The 27,351-nt window shown below is 36.3% G+C and overlaps 1 protein-coding gene across 1 annotated transcript in view; it reads right to left on the bottom strand.

Moving 5' to 3' along the window:
* Positions 1-9,970: 9,970 nt before the first annotated feature.
* Positions 9,971-27,351, bottom strand: part of LOC121327620 (anosmin-1) — a 52,643-nt gene continuing 35,262 nt past the window's right edge. Inside the window, exons 5-14 of the mRNA XM_041271733.1 lie at positions 24,342-24,526; positions 24,052-24,181; positions 18,352-18,557; positions 17,502-17,646; positions 16,531-16,659; positions 15,936-16,024; positions 13,676-13,847; positions 12,920-13,140; positions 11,714-11,855; positions 9,971-10,980 (exon numbers count right to left, since the gene is read on the bottom strand). Coding sequence (XP_041127667.1) covers positions 10,922-10,980; positions 11,714-11,855; positions 12,920-13,140; positions 13,676-13,847; positions 15,936-16,024; positions 16,531-16,659; positions 17,502-17,646; positions 18,352-18,557; positions 24,052-24,181; positions 24,342-24,526 — 1,478 coding nt within the window. The 3' untranslated portion in view covers positions 9,971-10,921. The remainder of the gene's footprint in view (positions 10,981-11,713; positions 11,856-12,919; positions 13,141-13,675; positions 13,848-15,935; positions 16,025-16,530; positions 16,660-17,501; positions 17,647-18,351; positions 18,558-24,051; positions 24,182-24,341; positions 24,527-27,351) is intronic.

Genomic DNA, 27,351 nt, shown 5'->3' with positions numbered 1-27,351 from the left:
AATGGGTATTTATAAATTATAAATAGAAAATGTTTTAAGATGCAGCGATTGTCTATATATATATACTGACTGAATATGCTGTATTCGAGAATATTATTATTGTTCTCCTATGTTTTTATTGTAGATGATTTTTTATTGCAATTACTCAAAATATATGAGTTCCATTTTTCTGTCTGGTGTTGATGGCTGAAGTGTAATGCTGGCTCCAGGGATCAGCTTATTTTGCTTCCCTGACACATCAGCACACACAGCAGCTGCAATGTTGGCTCCAGGGATCAACCATAGTGCGGTCTCCCTAGTGCATCTGCATGACAACCATCTGGACTGAGCAGGGTAGTGTACTTTTCTGGGATCAAGTGGGCACCTTCTATACTTTGTGTTTTGTCGACTAGCCCACAACACCATATGAGGGCTTGACAGTGATTCTGGCATCCCGGCATCATCTGCCTCCATCCTCCACTCAGCTAAGCCCAGTTTACCTTTACATCAACGTTGCTTTCTTTATACTGTGCTTGAGATCCTCAAACAGAATCTTTCTGTTTCAACCACAGCCAGTTGCTGCTCCTCTCTGCTGCTTCAGATAAGTTCTTCACTCTGCATTGCAACTCTTGACCACTGAATCCGATGTTTCTGAGAAACCGGGTTGTGGAGTGTGCCACAAATCCTCGACAACACACTTCCACTGGGTAAATATGGACTATCCATTCTCTCTGTTCCGCTTCAGCAGCTAGTTGAGCATATCGAAGTTTCTTCCTTTTGTACGCCTCATCCACAGTATCCTTCCATGGCACTGCTAACTCTACCAGGTGAACAAGGTGTGCTGATCCAGAACACAAGGCAATATCAGCTTGAAAGCTATCAATCTCAGGTGGGAAAATAAGCCATTGCCCAACATCTGCCAGCATCTTCCAGTCTCTATCAGCTTTCTTAGTTGTCCTAGATGAATTTTGGTTTTAATATCTTTTCTTGGTGGTTGCTCACCTGGACGGAGGAATGTTGTTCTTCACGTATCATATATTGTTGGCATTGGTGGCAACCTGTTGGTTATGCTGCATTTGTCTTCCAATGCTAAGGCCAAACATTGCAGCACCTGGTCATGACGCCAAATAAACCATCCTTGGCTAAGACCCACCTTACATCCTGTCAAAGTGTTTCTAAATGTAGCTGGCGATGAACATAAACCACGGATCCTCTCCTACCCATAGATTAAGGTTCTGTGGTGATGAGAGAACATCATATGTTAACCTGATGAGGAAACTGGTCCTGCCCTGTTCCGTTGTCCATAGATCTCGCCAGTCAATCTTGCATTGCTCAACACTTTCCCATTTCATCCATTCTCCCTGCTTGGCCTGGGAAACTGCCTTTACACACATCATCCTCTCCTCCTGGTTTTCCACCTTGTTGACTGCCAGCTTCCTCCACTGAGCTGGGGTCCTCTTGCACTGCATGTTGTCTCACTTCTCCCACACGAAATGTGTCCTTTAAGTTCCCATGATACCATCTCCCAAGACTTTTCACAGGATTCTCAGACACTGTTGGTATTGCCTTACTGTTAATCTAGAACGTCTTATCCACTAATTTGCCTTTAATTATCGAGATGCTCCTTTACTTAATGGTCTTGAATTGCATTCATGCCCATTCATTGTTATTGATTAGTATGCCCTATAACCTATTAGTGCACGCTACTGTTCAATAGTACAATATTTTTGTTTGTACATAATATTTCAATGCTTAACTATAGTTGCTTTGGGGCTGGAATTAACCTGTACCCCATCTAAAACAATATCTTATCTACAGTGGATTATAATATGGTATTTAGGCCAGGGGGAGAATGCAATTAAAACTTTTAAAATAAAGGAAGACATAATGGTGCCGTGGCTTTAGGAGATTTTATAAGTCCTCCATATGGTCAATTACATCCTTAATTTAAGTTGTGGGTGCTGAAAGGTGGGGAGAATGGTGTGAGAGATTTAGTCCAATAACAGTGACACTCTTTGTAGTCAAAGAATAGAACTAGTCATCCAACTTTTCTCTTTGCACACCAGAGAAAATGTGTTGCGTACCAGTTACAAGAAAGGTCTTGTTTAACTTTGTGATATACTGTATAGCCAATACAAAAGAGGTCAATTTACCCTTGGTAATAAAATATTGTACAATGTAAACCATGTTGTTAAGTCTAAATCAAGTTATAAGTAATCAAATTGTATAAATAAATAAACACTATGTCAAAGACATTATAAAATATATGCCTTCGTTGATAGATATATTGGTACAATCCTTTTTATTAAATACTGTGCAGATACAGTTTCTTAAAATTCAAACAAAGTTTTGGAAACAAACCCCATCCAAATTGGGGGGTTTTAAAATTGGATTATATATTTGAATTGCTTTTATTATATTTTCAGTTATTATCAGCTATTTTTTTTAGAACTATTGCACTAAAAGTTGTTAGTTTTGGTGGAATGCAAGACTCATGCTTTGAGCCAGGCCTTTACTGGGCCTCAGGCTACCTTCAGGTATCTCTGTCCAAACAGCGCAGGACAGGCGATTATTAGGATTGTCAGGTAAAACAATACATTTAAAAATGTTATAATTTAATTATTCAATGCATTCTATTCATTTGTCAACACTGATCATCTTGTACAGCCTTTGGAACGTTAAGTTGCTCAGAGAAGTACCGGTTGGTATGTAAAAGGACGACCACTACTTTTAGCTGGCTTGAAAAGCAATTAGATTTGATTTACCCCAAACAAAGGACAGGTTATCTTTTGTCTTGTCCTTTTCACTTCACAGACTGCATTTGCAAAAATATATGTGGATACTCAAAGGAAAATGCTAGCACAGTTCAGTGAATCAAGGATTCATTGACCAAAGGCCAGAGAAGGGAAAGGGGGACAAGAGGATACATCTGGCATTAATTGAGAGGAACTAATCTCTGGTGGCATAATATAACTGTACATAAACATCCTGAGAAAAAAGGCAGCCAAGGATTAACAGTGTGAGCTCAGTGTCTAGGTGATGTTTTGAGTGAGGAAACAGTCCACTCAGGACAACTAACTGCTTTTATTTTTACTTCATGAAGTGTAGGATAGGTCTTTACCATGAAGACTGTTTGAAGCATCTGTCATTTATGTAGATTTGAGCCACCAAGAAAATGCTTTTATGTTGGAGGAACTGTTGGAGAAAGCACTGCTCACAAAGCTGTTTTCTTCATAAAATATTGGAGCCTGGAATGCACCTTCTGTGCGTGTGTATTTGGGGGATGGTAATCCAAATACAAAGTATATCTTTGAGTTGCTTATGCAGATATACTGCATTGTTTTAGACATCCCACATCATTTGGGTATATTAGTGAGATCAACGAATTGTGTTTTCAGACACTGGGGTCTTAATCTCAACTTAATGTGTCTTCAATTGCTTAAGAGATATCTTGAAATAGGCTACCAGTCCCTATTATGAGCAACAGATTTTTTAAACTGGAAAATGAATTTAATACTGAAACCAGCAACAACCTTTTAAACACATGTCAACATTGTTTTGAAAGTTATCTATAGTTCTATGTTTAGTGAATTTCTCCACTGAACATTTGACACATGAAAGAAATTTCAGTCTTTGTCTAGGAGACTCGTAATAATTTAGAACACTAAATGTTTTCTTGTCTTTGTCCATGTAGATCTGGGGGCAGACCATCCAGATGATAAGACCATTATTTTTATGTAAACCCCCATAATTTCCCATAAGAATAAGGATTATGCCAGGATTAAAAGACTATAAAAAACGTAAGATTACAGCATAAAATATGCGAGGACAATACAAGGATAAAGGAAAGAATTCCATACATATCTTGCATAAAACTTGCATAAGATTTGTAGTCATTCAAATCTTGCAAGTTGCTTGTGTGATTCATGCATCCATTGCATCATCCTAGCATAATCCTTGTATTTTTTTTTTTAGATGGAATGCTTTTCTTATCCTTTTATCATCTTTGCACAGTTCTTATTTGCAACTTGCACTGTCTTGGTTGATCCTAGCATGATCCTTTTTGTGGTATGGGTTCATATAAAATAGTAAAGCCCACACACATAAGACAGGCAATTACTAAATCGCTCCTGTTATAGACATAATAAGCATAAATTGACTTTCTGGGCAGTTTATGGGGTACTAGAAAACAGACTTACATAGCTGTACAGCTTCCATACATATCTGACTTACAGTTTAAGGTATGGTGTAGTAAGAAGGTAGAAAATGTACTTATATTATAAAAAATATATAATTTCTAAAATTATATTAAGAAATATGGTAAATACAAAATAAAAAAAAATACTGCCACAAATTGAATTACTTGTTCAAATGTTCTAAGAATGTCCCTCCTACTAAAACATTAATGAAATTTGTCCCTTAGTTAATGTTTTACTGAAACAAAAGCATAATGTGAAAAGCAGCATGTTGTTTCTGTTTGTTAAATTGGTGAATAACACCCTTCGTTGAACCTAAACAGAAAGCATTAGAGTATAGTATGTGGCATTCCCTAATCCTGCTAAATGGAAACTGTTGCAGCACTAGTGATAAGGTATGAGCTATGCTTTCTTTTATTTGTTGACTGTGGGATTAAAAAGAAGCCAAAACCCTATTCTGTCTAACTCAGGAAACCTCGGGGGGGGGGGCACAGCAGGACAATGCCAGACTACCTGTCACAACCATTTAAAATGCTTCAGTAAAGCTCTTTATTGTGGTTTCATATTGTACTTATTATTGTATTATTTTTTTGGATTAAGTGTTCATCTCTGGAATGTAGGACAGAGCCCCACATTTAGTCCAGAAGCAATTAGAAGAGCAGTTAGTTTTATAAAATGTAAATACTTTATACTGGAGCCACAATGATTAACCCTTGGTGCTTGTAGAATACAAGGAAATCTGGTTGTAGACAAATTGACATTGTTCTGCCCCGTTGGCTCATCAGCTACCGAAAACATTTGTTCCCTCCCTGACACCGGCAGGAAAACCTTTGAAGGAGAAGGACAAGGTGGAGAAGACCCTGCATATTCAAACTCAAGGTCACTTTGTTTCAGATGCCGGAGGATGAGGTTGTAAGGCGTTATTATCTCACGTTACAGGTCATCCTAGACCCAACAGCTCAATTTCACCTTTTCATCACTTGGTTCACAGTCCTCCTGGTAACACTGACAGCATTGACTTTCTCCACTATAGAGAACCATATGGCCTCTTTGGTAGCATAACTGATGTTGGCCGAGGCTTTTCAATTGTACCAAGTGTACTTGCAAACTACATTGTGAACACAAACGAACTCAGTTCTGAAAAAAATGGAGAAGGACCAAAAAAAAAAAAACTTTAGCTCGCATCCAAATGAACTCGGTCCCTTTGCTCGCAGATAAGTGTGAACAGCAAGCAAATTGATACAGTGTTTCAAACTAAACGAAACACACTGAGCTAGTTTGAAGCAGACCCTGTGTGAATGTAGCCTAAGTCCATAAGTTCACCAACACTGTGCATGGTCCAGTCCAGTAATAGTTGGTATTACATTCTGTACAATTAGGCTTGGGCAAAGCCAACATGAGAGATCATATTAGGAAGAGACGTCTGCCTTTTATAGGATAATCATTTAATTGCATGTGAATGATAGTTAAAGGGAAATACATTTTTTGTGATTTTCTATGGATTATTATTTGTAAGCGATCAAAGTTAGAATGTCAAAATTTAAGCTAGTCTTGAACAGTAAAAAGCATCATAAAGCTATTAATTAGCTCACAATGCTATTAATGTGGTTTTTTTTTTGTTTTTTTTGTGGGCTTCTAGGCTTTATATTGCCTGCACTAACCATGCAATTTGAATTTTGCCAAAATATATTTGGCGAACATTAAAGACTAGCCTCCAGTCAGTTAAATTAAAAGAGGAAATTCATATTATATCAGTGCAATGGTGGCATAGGCAATACTGGTAAGCTGGTGGTTCACCACAATACATATTTTAGGTTGTCCACAGATTATTGAAAGCCATTGCAGCAATGTAAACCAAGCTACAACTGGTATTTTTAAAAAGATACTGCTGTATGTTTTGCAACAGAATATGATGATTTTCTCAAAGCAAAGCCAAATGGACATTGGTGGGAAGGTGGGGTTTCTAGTGGACTATCAACAGCACTAAGCCAAGGGTTCCCGGAGGCCCACCTATGCAGCTGCATTAGGCAGTGTGGCCCACTGTTAACACTTTTTGAAGAAAATTAACTGTAAACATTGTACTGTATATTTTTAAACCTGTAACACTGTAAATACATATTTACGTATTTTTTTCATTTGAATATAAATATTTATAACAATAGAAATCACCAAGAATATGCACTGGAGGAAGTGCTTCTAGATCTTTTAAACATTCATTGAAACAGTAGTTTTTAATCAAAACTTGAAATAATGCACCTTTTCACAACTAAAAAACATTTTTATATTTTTTAATTTTCTTTCTTCATATATACTAGAACTGGAATCAGTTAGTAACACCAGTGCAGCCGTAACTCTTAAAATCCTAATTTCTGTATTTTGTAACTAAAAGACACAACTGTACTCTCAACTATTCAAGAAGGAAAAACAAGTCAGGCAAATTGAAAATAAGAATAAAACTTAAGCCCCTTTCATACTGACACTCCTACCCAGGTCCGGACCCAGGTCCTGGCTACCCGGGTCACAGTCCCACATATTGTGAAACCACGTGCCTGGGTCATACTCGGGTTAACCCGGGTCCCAGCGACCTACCTCAGGATGTAGGTTGAGAGACAAAATACTTGACAGCCATTCGTGAGCTGACACAACAACAAGCCATGCCTGCATGAAGGTTTCACTTCCACAAGGAACGTTTTTGTTTATTTTTATTAATTTTGTGTAGTCATATTTTTGTTGATTGAGAAGCACCATAAGCCAGATTGCAGCAGGGATGAAGTAACATTTACTCTCATCAACATTTGGGCCCACAGTTCAATCCAGAAAAGCATGGATGGAAGCGTCCGTAACAACCTGCTTCCGGGGCATTGATACGCGTATTGTATACTTGCGTCTGTCACCTTGGTCAACCCTGCTTTATCAAAAGCAGTGTGAAATCACATAGCCAACCAGCATGACACCAGATCCTGACCCGGATAGGTTCTGACCCGGGTAGACCCAGTGTGAAAGGGGCTTTAAAGTCCAGGAGTGTTCTTAATGTGATGTTTATGCTTGCTTCTAGTTGCAGTTTTTCCAGCTGGGGTTATATATTAGTGAGGCTCAACCTGATTTCATCTTCAATTTTTTGCCTTTCCTCTTAAAAAAACGAGTGGTTTATTTTTACTATGTTTTTGCTTCAGATGACACTCAAGTTTTGATAGCTGTAAACGCTCATTTGCTAGAGTTTCACAGCATATAACACACTGGCAACACACTCGATCCGGTAAAGAAAAATCCAAACCTTAAGTACACATCGTCATATTTTCTCATCGCTTTCTTTAATTTTTTCCACTGGCTCATTCTGAGTAGATCTAGATGTTCCAGGGAGTTCATCTTCACCACAAGTGCAAACTCCTCGTTTTCGAAGACTAAATCGATCCATGACAAATTCAAAATGCAAGCTGTTACTTTGTAGAGTTGAAAAATGGACGACTGTACTTCAGTTGCTAAGTTACTGCTCACTTCAAACTCACATGATAGGAAAGAAATACCCATTATAACGTTTCAGTTACTACTCAATAAAACACTTACAACTTGCAAAATGATATTCCTTTGGCTTACATTAAACTTTTATCTATACAATTAGTTATACTTAAAGCTGGATTTTATTGTTTATTTTTCACAGAAAATGACATGTATATTAAAACCATAGATTAGAATGTGGTTGCGCTGATGGACCACACAGACCACAGTTTGGGAACCCCTGCACTAAGCTGCTGATTTACTATCCGCCCAACCCTGTAACTGCTTCATACATGTGAGAAGTAGCATGCTACTGCAGCAGGGTTACATGCATGCAATGCACCCTCCAGCATTGCTGGGCCTGGAGAGAAGCAGAAATGGGAATGATCAATAGCGATCTGGCTGTCTGTATCATTTTGTAATATTCTTGTATTGTCTGTAGTCTGAAGATATTTACCCTATTTTCTGTGGAACTGTTTTTTTTTTTTTTTTTTTTTTTTTTTTTTTTTAATTTTCTCAGTATGTGCCACCTGCATTTTGTTTCCCATGCTGTCCTGTTAAAACCACCTTAGCTAATGAAAAATATATAGTTTATTTTATGCAAAATGTTGTATGGATGGAGAACAGTTTGACATCTTTGAACTTTGGTCTAAATTAGACTTTGGTACTAAGACTATGCAGAGCTTGAAGGAATGTCATTCCTGATTTTATTTCTATACATTGTTTTTCTTATAACAAAATGAAAAGATGACCACATGTACACAGAGTAATAAAACACTAAATATAGGTTTTATGACTTGAGTAACAAAGTATTTAAAATTCATATTCTCTGAATTGAGCTGTTAGAGCATTGATTCCAATTAAGCTAACTCTCTCTCTAACTAATTTATATATATATCTATAAGTATACTATATATAAAATATATAATATAGATATATATTATATAGGGGATAAAAAATCAAAGCCAAAGTTAGCTTTTCAAACTTTTTGAAAAAAGTGAAAGCAGAGAATATAACCGAAAGAATGTTGGATAGAATGTAAAATGCAATAACATTTTCAGACTTTATTTGAATTCTAATTCTAACCCTAACAGTTGACTTTTTAAAGGTGTTTACATGTTTCGTGTTTTCACAAATGCAGTCTGAATGTGATAAGGTACCCGATTTAAGATTATTAGGAAAAAACTTAAGTCCTGGACAACTAAAAGTAGGACAGGATATTAGACTGCTTTGATTCCAATGTATAAAAGTAAAATGAATAAAACTTTTTTTTTTTTTTTTTTCTGTCAAACATCTATGACATTTATATTTACTGGAAAATTGAGACCATTTTTAAGGATGCCTAAATTCTACTTTCCTTTACTGTACCACTAATACGGCATGTAATATGAAAATGCTACCATTCAACCATTTTACTATGAATAATATTATTGTATCTGACCCTGAGTTATCATTACCTCTTTGGGCTAGATTCTGGAAAGAAACAACTAAAATTCTAAAGCTTACAAGACTAGAATTAAGTGGCAGGGTTTTGAAAAACATAACGTTACATGTCCCCATGTGTTGCTACAACTGTTTGAATAACGTACCTGTAATTTTTCTTTTTGAAAAAAACTTTGAAACAAACCAAGTAAAAAGTTGGGATGTTAACAATGAAAAGAAAAATGACAGGTACGTTATTCAAACATCTGTAGCAACACGTGGGGATATGTAATGTTATATTTTTCAGAACCCTGCTACTTACTCTTTAATACTGCTTGCAAGCCCCTACTTTAAGTATCTGAGTTATTTCTTTCTAATAAGGTAACTATCTGGTGTACTTCATTGTTGAAAAAAAAAAAAAGGGTTGATAATGAGTTGTATAAAGTATAACTATAAAGCTTATATAAAGGTGGAGTATAAAGCTTGGAAAATATAGCCCATAGTATCTACTTGACAAAAAAGGTGAACAAATTACTCTGATGAACCCTGTTTGTTCCATCTAAAATGTCTGCAATTATCTCTTTGAAATGGTGTTGTTACTGTCAGTGTGTCAATGGGGGGGACAGGGCGGTAAGGGGATTGGAAATCACAGGAAGACAAGCGGCCTTTAAATTTGTATCGACCTGCTGACATGAGCTTTGGTTCTACTGTGTTACCAAATGAAATGGTCTACATGTTAATTTAGGGATATGTGAAACTTTTTCCAACTTAAGACTTCCAGTCTTCACTTATTCAGTTTCAAAAAATACATGAATACACCTAGAAGTTTAAGGTTTCTTTACTCATTAACACTATATACAATTTCTAACATGAAAAATAACGAGTAACATGACATTGAACTATTTACAATTCAATTTTTACAAAATGTTTTTACAAGTATATCTGTTTAAAAAACAAGCTAGACTGAAACACACACAAAACATTATGTAATACATAAATAAACATTGACATTAAATGACTGTAACATGAGCATGATTTCTACAGCCAGTTTAGTAAATACACAATTCTGTCATTTCTACAGAGTTTTTTCATTGAGTCCTCTTAATTATTTTGTAAACTGAGTTAAGCTAATATATTCAGAAGATGTAACACAGATATTGTATTTCATGCATCAAACAGAACACTTAAGTTTTGTCATGCAAAACCATATATGATTCAATCTGCAACTAATTCATTTGCATTTTAAATTAAATTGTTTCCTACATGCAATATCCTAATTAATCGTAGTTAAACTACATTTTTAGTAACATTATCTATCAATATTATGTACTATTAAGCACCACTTGGGATTACTTAGTTCTAGGTAATAAATAGTTTGATCCAAAGCTACTCTTACAGATGACAACTGTAATATACTGTACAAGTATTATGGCATTTGTTCTGTTTCTCAAAGATGCAATATTGACGTTTTCCTTTCTACAAATCATTAAACCTGTCACCATAATAAGACACCTTTCTATGCTACTCAATATTCTTTTCATAATTCATTATTCATATAATGTCATGTCGAGTATACTTTAAATGTGACATAATATCTTAGCCAAAATATTACTAGCGGTATTTGAGTCTAAAATACCCTAGAATCGCGCTCATATATAACTTTAGGATGGCAGATGTGTCCAATTAAAATAGTTGGGCACCTTCCTGTTGAAAATAAAAACCACCTCTCATAGGTTTAAACAGTAACATCAGTCTGTCTATTTTATTTATTTTTTTGCAATGGGTGCTGCTCAGATTTAATTTCTCTGGGTGTCACTGTGTCTGGGTCTTCAGTGTTTTCCTGAAGATGGCTTTTTGTGATGCTGATGGTGGTGTTTGAGCCTGGGTCCTATAAAAATCAAACAAGGAAACACCGGTCAGGTAATAAAATGGTAACGCATAGCATTCTTAAAACATGTGTTATTAATATTCGGTACCTGTTCTAATAAATAATTATATTAATGAACTGGCACAACAATTAGTAAAATATAATTACATAGACATAAAATATGATTGTATAGTTTGTAACTCTGATTACACAGAACAATGTACTGTACCAAAGGAATACAATTATTTATAATTTGCTGCTTTTACTTAGTGAAAGTCATTCTTATGGATGTAATTCCACCAAAGTCTTACAGATAAAAATAAGGTTTTAAATAATTTTGAATCCGTGCTACAGTCAACAACTGGTTTTAAGTGCTCAGGCTATGAGAAGGGGTACTGCTGACAGCAAGTTGTTGCAGCCAAGTTCCAAGTCACAAGCATACAAAAAATAAAAAACAAGCCTGACATCCAATTTAGCAGAAAAGCGAAATGGACCACACCCCTAATGCCATATTGACATGTATTCACTACACTTAGTTTGGCTTGTTAATTGTTTTAATTACCATATGTCTAGCGATGTAACGGTTAAGTGCTACTTATTACTAAAGGACAACTGGCACATGCATGTGTTATCCAAAATGGGGAAGGAACCCACTGAGCCACTTTCCACATCCCCACGTATTTGACAGAGTATGCTGCAGTTTGTTGCCTACTGTGCTATTCAAAATGATAAACACGGTATAATATGCACTTACTGTGTGGGCGAGCTGGTGGAATGTCAGGTGTTTGAAATGTTTTAACCTTTGCTGGGCCTTCTCCTCCCGTTGTTAACACCTGCACTTCCAGTCTGTACAAGGTTGATGGCCTCAAATTTGATACTGTAAGATGATGGCGGTCCTGAAAGAAAAAAAAAACTGTAACAGACAAAATCTTTACATTTTGCTGCATTGACTCTTGTACTTTTTTATTATTATTACAAATATATGACATGGGTTCTAAAAAAATAGTCAAACTTACTTCAACTGTCTATTTAATCAACCATCTAAAAGTTGTCTCTCAGGCTAGACTAGAGATACTGTATCGTTTGCAGTACAGTTCAATGTTTCGCTTTTAGTAGTGCTAGCAATTAGCAGCAGAACTAAAATGTAAGAGTGTATATGCATGAAATGAATTGATTAATTGATTAGCATCTACTAAAATGGATAAATATAATCATGTTAAAAGCATGTTATGGTAATGATCTACTGAATTGTAATATCTAATTAATGTGGGTCATCCTGTGCACCAAAACATAATTTACATAATAGATTATGTAATAGAATATGTAATTATGCTGTCTAATACAAATAATGAGGTTATATAGCTCACTTAAGCAAGTAGGTCAGCAGGTAATGGGAACACACCAGTGATGAAAAACTGACCTGCCAATACCTGAGGCATGCAGTGATTTAAAGATCAATAAGATACCACAAACTGTGACTTAATGGGGTTACATTCCTGGGGTGAACATATTTTCTCCAGATGAGGACATTGTATTCAGCAGCCACATCTCTAGTTTCCCATGGCTAGAAATGACCTGCCCTCCAGACAGCACTCTGACCCACTTTACTTCTTTTGACATCTAGTCTGCCAACTCTATCTGTGGGGGAGTTGAGGAGTCTCTTATCCAACGGCAGATTTCTTTTCATGACACCGTTTGTCTTAATAAATAATGAAAACGTAGTGTCTGGTTTGAAGATGACTAACAATGACAGTTTGTGTAACTTTGTGTTCTGTACCTCTCTATTAATCCAAAGCCCTACATACATATATTTCCTTGTTTACATTATTATTATTATGTAGTCATAGTATTAGTAGTAGTAGTAGTTTTGCTTTACTTCACCATTTTTATATTTATCCAACATTGAACTAGTACTATCATTTCTCCCTTAAGTTATAGCCGCCTGTCATAAGTGACTTACAGGAGGCAGTATCTGTGACTGGGAGATGATGCTGTTTGGTAAACTGTTCTGTCTGCTCTCCGTGGTGACCTCTGCCCATGTGACTTGGAACCCTGTCACAGGCTGGTGTAGGTTTGCCCTTGATATTCTCCAGAAGAAATTGCCTGTAATATTCCCTTCCTGAATGATGAAGGATGCAGACAGGTTCTCTGGCTTGGCAAGCACTTTCTGAAGCACTGTCACTGGAAACAGAGAGAAACGTTTAATAAGCACACAGGGATCCCATAGACTAAATATCAGACGCTATGTGGTTTTATATAAAGTGAAGAAGCAGATGTGTTCTAAAATGTTTTTTTTTTTCAGATCAACTGTTATAAGCCAATAGTGATAAAAACATAGAATATGGTCTGCTTTTAAAATTGACATTTTATAAACACAAAATGATTGTTAAGGACCCTTATCTGACCTATTTCTTGTGATTTCAAATTAATTTATGGTTCTTATAAAAAATAAATAATAATTCCCGTACATTTACTTCAAGTTGCCCACAGTGGAAAATACAGGCCAACATGTTATTATCAGCTGTTCTATTCAGTGTAGTTTAATTTAGCAATGATGTACATAACATTACAGGTAAAAATAAGATACTAAACATATAAAACCGATACTTACTGTGTAACAATCTAATCAAACTGAATACATATCCCAAATAACTATTATGATAAATGTGCCAACATGTCAGGCACCATTTTTAAATGTAGTTTCAAATGCACTTACCTGCTTCTCCTGGACAGTTAATGTGTTTATAGCTCTTCCCTTTGAAAACAGAGCAAGGTGGAGTGGTAAAGCTTGTGGTTTCTGCCTTTGAGCGGCCCTTAGATTTCATAGCCTGGACAGTCACTCTATACTTGCATGAAAACAGCAGCCCTTGGAGATGTATGTAGTTTTCCTATGCCAAGAAAAACAGTGTTTATTATTGAGGAGTATCAATATTTTACAGTTCCCAAGGAATCTTACAAATGATTAAAGACATACTGTCATAAAAGTAATAGTTTGCCTTCAGTTGCCACACAACAAAATAAAGTATCATGTATGAACTTGACACAAAATGCAACAGGGTACATATTTCACCTCTACTGCCATATTTCAGAAAAAAATATCATTTGAAAAAATGTCATAACACACTGGAAACTGTTGCACCACTCCAGTTAGATTATGTTGAATTCTTCTGTCAATCTGTATATAGGAGTAACATTTGCTATGGCTAGAATTGGTGTGTGATCACCAAGGACTGAGCACAATCTAGAAGATGCTGCCTATGTCAAACCTGTGTCAGCTCTTCTCCTTCAAAAACACTAGAGTATTTTGGCATGCAATCACTCTGCATGCCTGTATTACTACTGTGTGGAAAATAGTGAATTAAACTACTGTGGATTGCAATGTGTTGCATATTTCATATAAAAGGAACAGTTTCTATTCTTAATCCTTAGCTTCATATATGAAGATGTGTGTGACCTCATGGAACTGCCAAAGCTGTGCTTTGTGTTAGGCCTTCATCATGAATAGCTCACACTTGGGATGAGGTCATTGTAGTTATGAGGACAACAGAGGAAAATAGTTTAAATATACAGTTCTGGTTGAAATGTAATTCAGCACATGCTGCTTAATAATCCAGGAGCGTGAGAAGGACATAGGTGGTGTACTTGCAAAGGCCTGTATGTCAGCATTATAAGTAATGTGTGTCTTTTGATGGCAAATGGTAAAATGAACAAGGACTAATGTACTAAATCTACAGAATCTCCATCTCAATAAGGTACATCCAGTTATTTAGTTATTTCTAAGATATTTCTGTGCCCTGGCTGTTGCTGTCAGGGCTTCAGCTAAGACTAGCACATTTATACCAATCACAGGGTATTAAAGTGTAAATATAAATCACAAAACACATATTTAAATGAATCCTTAAAACAATTAACTTCAGAGTATGTGTAACGGATTTCATACCTATGAATTAAATACCGTGCAAATCAAGTCAAGCAGGGAAAACTAAATTACAATATAAAAAATGCAGTTTTCCCAGTAGACCTTTCTGATTTGTTGCAGACTTGGTATGGCATTATTAAAACTAACTGGCCCAAAGTTCAAAAGTGCTTTACAGCTTATGTGGATTTCCCAAAGCTTGGTGGCATTTTATAAAGCAAAATCAGCATCTCAGTAGTTCCTAGAAATTATCAACCATGCGCACTAAAACCGCAAAACTAGCTGTTTTCATGAAGTGGATGCCATTTCTGATCATTCTGAGTTGAAACAGCAAAGGCATATATATCTTGATGCAAGCCATAAAGTATTCAGCATTTTCATTTGAGAACACAATCCTGTTAGTTAACTGAAATGTGTGCTTGGCTAATGTAACAGCATTGTTATTCACCAGATTATCTGTAATCCTTATGAATGTTTCTGAGTGTTTCCAACGAATGGCACTGGTTGGAAGATGAAAGAAATCAATATACATACTAGGTTCTATTAACCCCAAAAGCACTGTTCCCACCAACACAATAGTTTTGTCAATCTTTCATCCTGCATGAGGGTAGAATACTGCTGAAATGTTTATATGCTGTTAGCAGTGCCTACACTAGTGGCTAATCACCCCCTGAGTTCTCACTAAAGAACTCAATAAGATGTAGTAGGGCCACCATTGGCAGCCAAGACTGTCAATCTACATAACAGAATTTGCTTCACATTACAGAAGTACCTAATGCTATGACCGACCCTTGTAAATATCAAATCACGTTTCTTACAAGACCAGAAAACACAAGTTTAAATCAAGAATGATGCAAGTATGATACCAGGATGATGAAGGATTTCATGTGTACCATACAAAAAACTTCCATAACACTTGCAATCATTTTTTTCTGAATTAAAATCTTGCAATCTCCTTGTGTGATCCATGCATCCCTTGTATTGTGGTTGTGCAAGGCATGCATGAAAGCATCCTGGTATCATCCTTGCATGGTTCTTGGTTTAGTTTGTGTTTGTTTACCTGTGTAACAGCTCTCTCAGGACCCTTTGTTTCATTATGAGTGCAAGACTCTGGTATCCACTGGACATGGTAACGGGTAATGCTGGTATCTAAGAGAAAAAAAGACATGCTTCTTAAGGAAAGCAACTTATTTATTCCACGTTTTACATTATTTCACTCACTGTAATGTAACAAATTATTGCATTAATAATTATGAGTGATAACTGATTCATTACTCTTAAAGGGCCTAGTTTAACACTTGATCACTTTGGGGTGGAGCCCATACCAAACCCTGGATTACTCATTTCAACACTGAAGACTTCTAGTTAAACTTATCATATATCTTTATATGTTGATTTCAGTATTACATAAACCACCATTGAGTGTTTTATAGTTATGCTTACAATGCCGATTCTCCAAAGCATTTGAGGTCTGACACCATGTCCACTGCTCCTTGGCTGTTACCTTTGCAATAGCTCATTAGAACTGTTCCTTCAACACTTAACATAACATGGCCTGTCTAGGTAGTTAAAACTACGCGGGTGTCTCCCATAGTGAAATATTAGTAGTCAAAAGTATTTACAGTGAAATGTGTAATTAACAATGCTCAATTTACCTCCTCTTTTCTTCCAGTAGACCTTCACCTGAAGCTGTCCGTCCTGGTAGAATGGAGCACCTATCTCTAGAGGACTAGTTGGACTATTCCCCCCTTTCCTTGTTTTCGATGAAGTGGTAGGCTGCTCCTCTGGAATAGAAGTGACAGTATTTATCATAACCTAAGACAACCATGCAAACCAGAATACAAAATATACAAGGTAAAGAAGAACACAAACAAACCAAAAGAGAAAAAAAAAGCTACAAATAGTTTTATTTGTCACAATAGCATCTAAAAGTTCTATTTTTTCCATTTTCATATTTGTCAAAATAACCGTCTTTGTTTTGAAGTTCTTTAATATGCATTTTCTTCCACAAAAATGAAACATTTTAGCAGTGAGTAATATTTACTTAATTCACAGCAGTTGGCACATTGGCATCAGCGACTTAATCTTGTTCTTTTGATAAAGGCAACTTATACATTTTGCTGAAGGCAACTGAATAACACAGTCTGTGGTCTAAGTTCTGAAGCCATTCATGACACAGGCAGACAACACTGAATTCCACAGATTTAGAAAGAAAACCAAACATATATGCTATGCAAATGCAATTAAGTTTGAGAGATTTTACTTTACATGAAAACCTATTCATAAGAGCCAAAGCCATGAAGATGAACCTAAAGGCACGTGTGATGAACTAAATAAATCTAAAAAAATCTAGCAAACAAACACAGCTAGGGAATGGAATGCTGTGGGTTTAAATCCAGGTCACTGCTGAGTATAGCTCATGTAGGGCAGACAGACCAATTCTCTACAGATTCCCTTAAGTCTTCTAAATAACCAGAGCATGAAAATCAGTGTTTGCCACTCAGTCCATTATCTCCAGCTTGAGAGAAGATAGACCTGCCAACAGTAACAGTACAAAATGTTACTTGATTGCCAAATGGCACAGATACTGGCAGCACATGTAGAATTGTCATACAAAAAAGCTCACTTGTGTCATTTGCTCTCAATGTGCTAAAGTATAGGATGACCTTTGCACTCTTCAGACGCACTTGATCCCAGTATGTGATGGCCTGCAATTCTACCATATAACTGCTGTTTGGCTGGAGACCCTCCAGATCCACATAGTTTTGGGACTGTAATGGGTTGAAAAATAGAAACAATGTACACACATTACAAACACATCTTATTAAACTGAAGCCTGTGGCCTGTCAATGTCACCCAACTCAAAATCTGTGGAACACTACACTGGCACTTCAATGGAGGGTGGGCAGGTTTAACATGGTGTCCTTCCACTAATTCTGCCACCACTGGCATACAAGATGCTTGAGGTTGCATCATCTGACAGTAACAAACCAGCTCCAGATATGCATATGTGAACATTCTGAATGGCTCTGGTCAATAACAGTGTTTAAATAAAGATAAAGATAATCTGTTTTCAAGTACAGTAAATAAGTGTCAAAGTGAAGAGATTCTAACTCAACAGTTCTTTTATAGTTCCCACAGCGCCCTGATCAAGACAATTACTGGCTGTAATTTAAGTGTCTACAAAGACATTCCTATTGAGGAAGCTTTAGCTCAATGTGAAAAACATCACGGTATGACTGGAGTGTAGAACAGCAATGAAGGAGAAAATGCCTAAATCTAGAAGAGAGACACCTGCTTCATGCAAGTGTCTACTTTCTATAATTTCTTCATCTCTCAAGAAATGATGTTTCTCATGTGTCTGGTTTTCCAGATATTCACTGAATATAAATTATACACCATTAGTATGTTTGTTCAACAGGATTTGACTAAATTGTTCTTTACAAATCTATAAACTGTCAAATTCAATTTTATACCCCATTGGTGGTCTTTCTTCTCTTTTTCTTTGCCGGCACCATGGATTTCCCACTGACAGTCCAGCTCCAGAAGACTTTGTAATGGTGGACTGGAATGTCAGGCTCCTCAGGAAGAGCCCAGGAGATCCTTGCAGAGATGGAGCCGTCACCATTTGTGGTCATGTTCGTGATCCTCAGACTGGACGGGGTTGGAGGCGCAGAGGGATCTGCAATCAAAACAGAGAATGGGTGTGATTGAATTTAGATTCTTTGCTCAGCTGAATGCAGTACAGCAAGTATATCTTAAAGAACTTCAAATGTTGTTTTCACATTATATATATATATATATATATATATATATATATATATATATATATATATATATATATATATATATATATATATATATATATATATAGTTGTTTTGCTTTTGAGCCTGGATAATCCTAAATTCCGTGATTTAACACCCTTCCTTATTTCATTCAAATCATATGACCCTGTGACCTTCTACCTCTGTCAGATCAACCTGTCTCTAAATATATTTATTGAACTGAATGAGAAATGCTATTTAGTTCCAGAATTTCTACAATTCTCCAGACAAGCTCAAAGCAAGCCCAAAGCCAGGTGAAGGAAGATTAAAGCAATAATAATAATAATAATAATAATAATAATAATAATAATAAATAACAGAATCCAGAATCACTCATTCTAAAAATAGAATAGAAAAAAAGCAATTCACAAGAAATGAAGCTGCTTACTCTGACAACTTGAATTCCAGTTAGAGATATGCATTTACATTTTCATAATATCTCATTCCTTACCTGTTTAATATCCTATTGTGTGTGTTCTGCATTATTTTCTATGTCTGTCTGCTTAGATCATTATTAACAGACTTACTGCCTGATGTTTGTTTTCAATCACAAGAACAAAGGCTAAAGTGTTATTATAAATGATACATATAATAGGGTATAATAGATTTTTTAAACAGAAATTAAATATGTAGCTGGTATTCTTTTAAGCCTCCATGTAGCTAGAGGACATAGACTGACCATGCTGTATTTTTGTACTCATAAGTGACAGATAGTGGTAGTCAATTGAAAAAACATATTCAATTGAAAAATATGCACACTGGTAGGATGAACTTTGAAATACGATGCACATTTGACTAGAAACTAATACGATTACATTGTTTAGAAGAACTGTTACATTTGCAGCAGCTCCAACAAGTCCATAACCACTTTGGACCGCCTACCTATTCTGGCATTCATTCTGTCCTATCAGACAATGTACTGCATGATTCATTTCTATTCTTATAATTTATTAATAAACAACCTGTATGAAAATATAATGAAAAAAAAATGAAAATCTGTATTGTTCTTTAACAATACCAGTGTTATCTAACAAATTGGAAATCCCACACACAGAGTTGTGTCCTCATAAACTAAACGGAGGTTGCAGGAGACTGTGGGGCCCTATTCAATCGATGTAAATAGCTGCTGCTCTACACCACTGCCAAAAATACACTAACGAGACAAAGACAGAAGGCTGAAAAACATTCTTTTACCATTTATTAACCATTCGCAGACATCATTGTCAGAAGTGAAAACAGAACAGATGTGTCAGTTTTGAAATGTGGTCTTGATACAGCACACTTAATGATATGGTACCCTGGCACAGCAGTGTACTGATTCACAACATTGACACCATTGATATGTCAAAATACAACACCTGTGCACCAGATCCCCTTTGGTTCATTATTATTCAATAAATAGCCTCACGATGCAAGTGGTTTACAGTTCAAATGTGGAGGGTAGATATCAATTGTGAGGTTTCATTGTTGAAAATGCCACACATACCTGATAGACACAGCAGAAAATAAAGATAGACACAATGATTAATGAGTAAATGGGCACATTTATGAAACTAGCGGTTGAAATATTTACAAAGACCCTTATAAACAATGATGACTGCATTTCTAAGTGGATGATTACTAGCCCAATAAAGAGCAATTTAGTCTATAATGACAAAACAAATCGAAATTGAAAAGAAATTGGTCCTCAAGTTTTTTTTCCCCCACCTGAAACCTATTTTAGGTGGCTGAAAATGCAATTGGTTGTAGCACAACTGGGCGGTGAAGAATGTAACCCCAACAAGATAAATGAGCAACTTCTGTTTTTGCAGGTCCCCAAACAGATTACAGGGTCATGATTCCTATTCTGATGATATACCATTACAATATAAACATCTAAAGGCCGGCAGATTTATTCAGGGAGCTCGTGCCCTCATTGGCTGGTTTACATTAATTCTTCTAAAAAATGTAAAGAATCATTTCTTGTTTATTGAAATAAAGATGTTTGTACAGCACAGCTCTAGGCAGTTGTACGCTAGATCCTTGTTAAAGAGGCCTTCACACACAAAGGCAGACAAATGAAGCGTCTCTCCCTAGAACAAAAAAGCAATAGCCGAAACGACCCTAGTGCTGTACCAGTGCACGACTGATGAGGCAACAAGCAACAAATGCTACTGGAGTTACAATATTCTTTTAATATTTTTCATTTTTTAGACTAATGGCAAGCCTAATATTTTTGTGATGATCCTAATCCACAGAATGTTGATCATAAAAAATTGTGACAATGAATCAGATATGTCACTGAAGGGTTTTGCACAGAGGGTTGTTATACACTAGGTAGAAAAATAGATAGATACACATGCTTGTGACATGTAACAGAAGAAAAGTTTAGATTGACTGACTGGTGTCAACATAGCCAGATGTTTCATCATTATACATATTTGTTACACAGGAATGAGGGAATGTATCTGAGGGAATGTGTCTGCAACATGATCCACCAAATACTCCTGAGCCAGAGAACTGACAGAAATACACAGCCTTTAGCTTACTGTTGGAATCCTGAGCCTGAGGACATGCAATTTACTTACAGGCTAAAAGCTGATTCTGTGTAAATAATCAGTAATACTGTGTGGGTATATGAGCTGAATATATAAAAGTAACCGAAAGACAAGTTCCTCGTTCCAGTGGATTCCCTGGAGTGTGACATTATAAATCAAAATAAATAAGAGTATGGTACCACTGCCATTGAACCTGCGAAGCAGCAGTGCACTGTACGTAACAAGCAGAGCACAGTGTCTTAAAGATTCTTTCAGGCTCAGGTACGAGGGTTCAGAGAAACGACAACGTAAACTATATTAATCTATTAATTTACAGTTTATCACAGTCATATAGCTCTGGATATTGCAGTTTTCTATAATGGTTGTTCAAACACAGGAACGACAAACTGGTTTTTATGCTCATTGTATGTTTCCTTCTGTGTTAAATATGTTTTTAAATGGCATAAGGCCTGATTTTCAAAGCAACTTTTTCTGTTTTTTTTTTTTTTTTTTTTTCGGGGGGCGGAGGGTGATTAAATTAATATATTCTAATCTGTGCAAAAACAGCATAACCTTTAGGTTAAAACACAGAATCAATGAAGATTTAAAACTTTAATGTGATAAGCGCAAGTACATCCATCAAACATAATGGAGAAATTAATTTCTTGTCGAAACTTTCACCCCCCCCCCCCCCCCCCCCCCCCCCCCCCCCCCGTCTTATTTTTTTTAGAGGTCATTCTGACTCCTGCTTTTTCACTGTGAATCTAAGTTAAAACCTCACTTCAACAAGGGCTGTTATAGTGTGCAGCCAGTAATTCCCAAAATTTGCAGTAAATCTATTCTACAGACCACGGCTGTGTCTAATCTCTGATTAACCAGCTTTATGAGGTGTTACATTTTACAAGGGCAACTTCTTAAAATCACTCCTTGCTGTATCCTAAAATATCCAGCTGCTTTTCAGAATTCATTTCACGAGATGTCTGACACATGCAATTTACTAGTTTATATAGACGTGCCTTACAAAAGCAAAGACAATGGCAGCTAGCCATTTTGTATATATAAAAAATATATATATATATATTAAAAGGGTGAGAGATTTGAGTGGGATATACTACGTTTTAAAAGTGGAAATCTGATAATTCACTGGGATTTCTATACTAATGGCACAAGCATGCCAATGATATTAATCCCCATGGCTGTAAATTCAGAATTAGAGTCATTAGAAACATGAACAAGTACATCACCACAACCCACACCTATAGTATGCACAGCTTTGAGGTGCTTCTGCAAACCCTGAAAACAGATTGAACTGTACATATAACTTATATAAAGGACAGACGTGATTTGTAATAGTTCTTACTGGTGTGAAAGCCCTTGATGCACCAAGGGACTGTGCATGGGAACAATCAGAAGTGATTAACTGAATGATTATGACTTGGAAAGCATCAATGATCTGTTTATTTTATTTATCAAAATAATGAAGAAAGGCTTTAGTGTTACAATAGATCCATTATCCTAATTGAAAACATGTTCTCTTGCGCACAGTAATAAAGAACTGCAATTATCTGTCCATGTTCCCTTCCAATTAATATAAACTGTGGTAATGGGTGCTTAAAATTGGTTAAGTAGATTGTACTTGAATTCTCACACAATTTGTTTTCTTAGTATTTAACTAATGCTTGTTCGATAAGTGCTAACTTGCTTAAATGCTATGTTTTTAATGTTTCAGTAATTGTAGGGGTCCTATCCTGATCTTTCTAGTTTATTATTATGAAATAGGATATATTTATTTTACTTTAATCTGCTATATTTAAGTGTTTTAAATAAATGTTGGGTTCAAGCTAAATCCTCTGTAGTCATTAGACATATCTTCTGAGCATCTGAGTTTCTGTTTTTAGAACTTGAGTTTTGAAGACAAAAATACTATTACAAGCATTTTACGTATGTGTATACTGCACAGGAAACACTCACTTATTTGATAGAAAAATGTTTTGCCATTTATAAAATAAATCTATAAAACAGCACACAGGAAACAGCTGCATTATGCAGTAAAAAATGATTAGTCTCCAAGGGCCACCAAACAGAATTTTATTACAAGAGGTTGGTGTCTGTTCCGATTTTACTAAATACAACATGGTACTTACAGCATGAACACCACAGCCTCCTCTTTTTTGTTAAAGCAAGGAATGTGGAGAACATTAAATATGGAAAGTCTATTTTAGGACTCCTTTTCACCTAGTTAGTTTTGAACTGATGATTTGATTCAGAGTTTGTTTAAAAAATGAACCACAATCAGAATTATTAAAGAGGGGAACTGGGTTTACATGAACTGCTGGTCTCGGCTCTCATGAATTTCAATTCAACTTACTACTCAAATTTGGTCTAGTTTCAATAGCAATTGCCGGTGACTCTTGCAAGGAAACTGACCTGAATGCACAGCAGTGCTTGGCTTAGTCATACAGGTACCGTAATTAAGATCATCAAAATTCACCTCAACTGTATTAAAAACAAGAACGTACTAATATTTCAGTATTAAAATAGCAACATTTGCCAACCATTTATTCTAAGGCCCTAGGTAGCTTAGAGAATACAAGATAAGGCATACTGTAGTGTACAGCATAGAGAACATACTGTAGTATACAGGACAGTGTCTCTAACATGTGAATGCCCCTCAACTCCAAAGTACAGTATATTGGTACTATATAGATTGTAGATTGATCAATCCCTCCATATTTCTACCTGCTTTAAAGCCTGCCCGATTTAAAAGGGTTAATTGCAATCCTTAGTGGCAGTAATTGAAGCTAAGTATCTGGGGTAAAAAAGGGGCACACAAACCTTTGGAGGAGCGGAAGTGTTTGCTGGGGGCAGGGAATCCTCTTGTTCCATGGACGTTAACAGCAGCCACTCTGAACTGGTACCACCTGCTAGCCCGGGTGTCAGAAAGTTGTACGCGCTCATCTGTTGTCTGAGGGTTCAAAAGGTTAAATAAACTCACAAGAAAGGATCCTTCAAGCACCACACACAAACACTGTAAAATGTCATTTTCACATTATATAAAATATCAAACTTTTGATTGTAAGGAAGTACTGTACCACCATGAACTCTTGACCTCCTGCTTGTCATACCTGAGCCACAGTCTCCCAGTCAGTAGCATCATCTTCACTGGGGTGTATTCCATAGTTCCATCGTCTCTGGACTACATAAAGCACTGGTTCCACAGAGATGTTGAACTTTGATGACCACTTGATCTCCAGCTGGCCAGATGGGTACTCAGTAAAGCTCAGTTCCTTCCTGGGCTTCAGCGGAGCTCCTAGAACACAAGGTTTTATTACTTCATTACTGTCATATGAACATTTAAACAAAGTATCATTCTATCCCTGTGCAAACATTGATGAGAAACTTAGAAAAAGAAAAACAATGTGTTTTTCGTAAAAAAAAAAAAAAAAAAAAAAAAAAAAAAAAATCCTTCTACAATTCATCACCTTGAATAATTATTTATTATGATAAAAGAGAGATACACTTCCTGACGCTTGGGCACTGTTCATATTGGTGTTTTTATATTCGATAACAAAGGTTTACCAATTTATCATTTAATTAATGATTTTTCTCCACCCCCATCATGTTTTTTAAATACATCTAAAGGGTTGATACAGACACCTCCCGTTATTTCCCCACTATATGGTGGCATTCAATCAAACTTTCCAGGGGCATTTTAAATCAAGGGGTCTAGATTTGTAACACAGGTTTGCTAATGCAGAGTATTTGAGTGGAAGTTTGCTAAAATTTCATAAAAACAGTAAAACAGCCTAGTGTTTTCAGATTGAAACAACCTAGTATGTACCAAAAGCAGCTTATAATATAATTATAATTTCTACTGTATTTAATGTATTATGCATTTCTTTTTTTTACTATTTATCACCCATTTCTGTATTCTGGGTTTTCTTCTTGTTACTGCATCTTGTAAAGCACTTTGTAATGGTGGTCCACTATGAAAGCCGCTATATCAAATAAAGATTGATTGATTAATTGATATAATGTATGCTTTATGTTGGGTAAAGATATTTATTGTAACAGTTCTTTCTGTACTTTTTAATAAGTGCATCACCTCCATGTGTGTCATGTTTTGTTTAGTGTGCAGTCTGCAAGGAAAAGGCTTTGGCCCATTAATGATCAAAGCCATTCTGTAATATCAAAAAGGGAAAAACCAGGGACTGGACATGTAGGCTGCTTACGATAGGTATCTGTGTAACCAAGTGATATTGCCATTCACTCATAATAACTGAAGCATTCATTCTGGGCTTCCCTGGCTGGTGACTCAGTGAGAGTGACTATAAATACAGCTTTTACTGCTCTTTTCTCTTTTTTGGGGTACTATTGCTTCATTAAACACACCAAGAGCTGTCACTGAGTGAGTAAGATGTCTCCTGAATAGACATAATACAGTTCTGCAGCCACCCCTGCAAACGTTTTGGAAAAATCATACAATACCTTGATTTCACTATGATTATCGCTTTTGTAAGACACCCTTTCATTATTTTTTACATAGACGAAGCTTTTGGGTTTGTTTGAAGTTTACGACTTCCACCACTCATGCTGCCTAAACATCAACAACGTACTGACTCCTAGCACTGTTAATGGGAACCTCTCGGCAGCATCCCACTCAAACAGCTCGCTTCAAAGAGCATGCAGGAACTTGAAAGTGATGTGCAGAATCCGTCTTCGAAGCCTGTTGCCTGAGCTCATGCATTTTGGAAAACTAAGTCTTATCTAATACAGAGAACAAATTTGATTTCTTTCATTTCCATCCTGATAATGACGTATAATAATTCTACCAATTTGCATGTTAGAATATTCCCCATCTGCTTTGTTTTAGGGGCTGTTGGATTTCCAAGGATTGGTAGTAACTAACCCTCTCTGGTTGATGTAATTGTAACCAGATGGGCTAATTGAGGTAAAGAGCAGTCAAGCTCTGAATGTGTGTTTTTGACTGATTTTGCACACATACACATGCAAACACAAATCCGTCAGAGTTGCAGCTAGATATACAGCATCAATCGTGCCTTTTTATTATGTAAATTGTTAGCCTTTCATCTGTCATGAACAAATTAGTCTGTGGTAATCTTTGTACATCAATAAACCCAATCAAAGGGATTTGTCTCTTATTAATTATCCAATACACTTTTAACATTGGTTAGGTTTTGACAAATGGACCTGGACTTCTATAAATAATTTTTAAAAGCAGAAAAAAAATAAAATATTGGCACAGCTCTAGTTTCTAGATTTAATTAAATGCAACCCCCCCGCCCCTTTTTTCTCCAGCCATCTTAAAGATACATAAAATCTATATTAAAGATACATAAACAACACCTTTAAAAAAGCTTCTGGAGGTTTGGTTGGTATCTGCTGCAACACAGAATCCTGAAGCTGGTAAAGGTTACTACTGTTGTATGTGATGCTGCATTGCTTTAAACAGTTGGTGTGTACATCAGTTCGCCTGCCCAGTGATTTAATGCGACATAAGAAAGCAACCAAAGAAACATTATCTGGTCATAATATGTAAAACCCTAATAAGGCGCCTTGACTCTTAGCCCTGTAGATTGAATCTTATATTCAGGTGGTGATGGAAGAGTATAATACATCTGCAGAGTGATGAGCACAAGCCACAAACCTCATAGATCAGGTCACAGCTGTCTAGCCAGACTTCTGGATTACTCAGCACAGACCTGGTAAACTTGGAAAGAACACAGAAGGATTCACATTCAAGAACAGTCACACTGCCACTATCAGCGTTCTCACTTTAGACACATGAGAAAGCCACTGGTATGCCAAATAGATTTCACCTTCCAATAAACAGACAATAAGACTAACCACTAATCCACTTTAGGAATACAATGACATCTGACCTTGTCTCCCCTCTGGATCAACTCAAGTTATAAGTCTGCAAAATATACACCTTCATCCAGCTATGTAATATGAAAGCCCCAGGCATGTGAACAGTGGTGTGAGCTCTGGAACAAACTAGACTGTTGCCATGCCAGTTTTTAGATTACAGCCGAGTCTCCGATTCTATATTATCTTCAAACACATGTACTATACAGTACCTTCATTTCTACCTCAGAATCATGTTCCTCTCAG

The sequence above is a fragment of the Polyodon spathula genome, chromosome 15, assembly GCF_017654505.1.
Source record: "Polyodon spathula isolate WHYD16114869_AA chromosome 15, ASM1765450v1, whole genome shotgun sequence".
NCBI classification, from domain to species: Eukaryota; Metazoa; Chordata; class Actinopteri; order Acipenseriformes; family Polyodontidae; genus Polyodon; species Polyodon spathula.
Note: the sequence above shows the minus strand (reverse complement) of the source record. Positions and strands in the feature narration are given on the sequence as shown.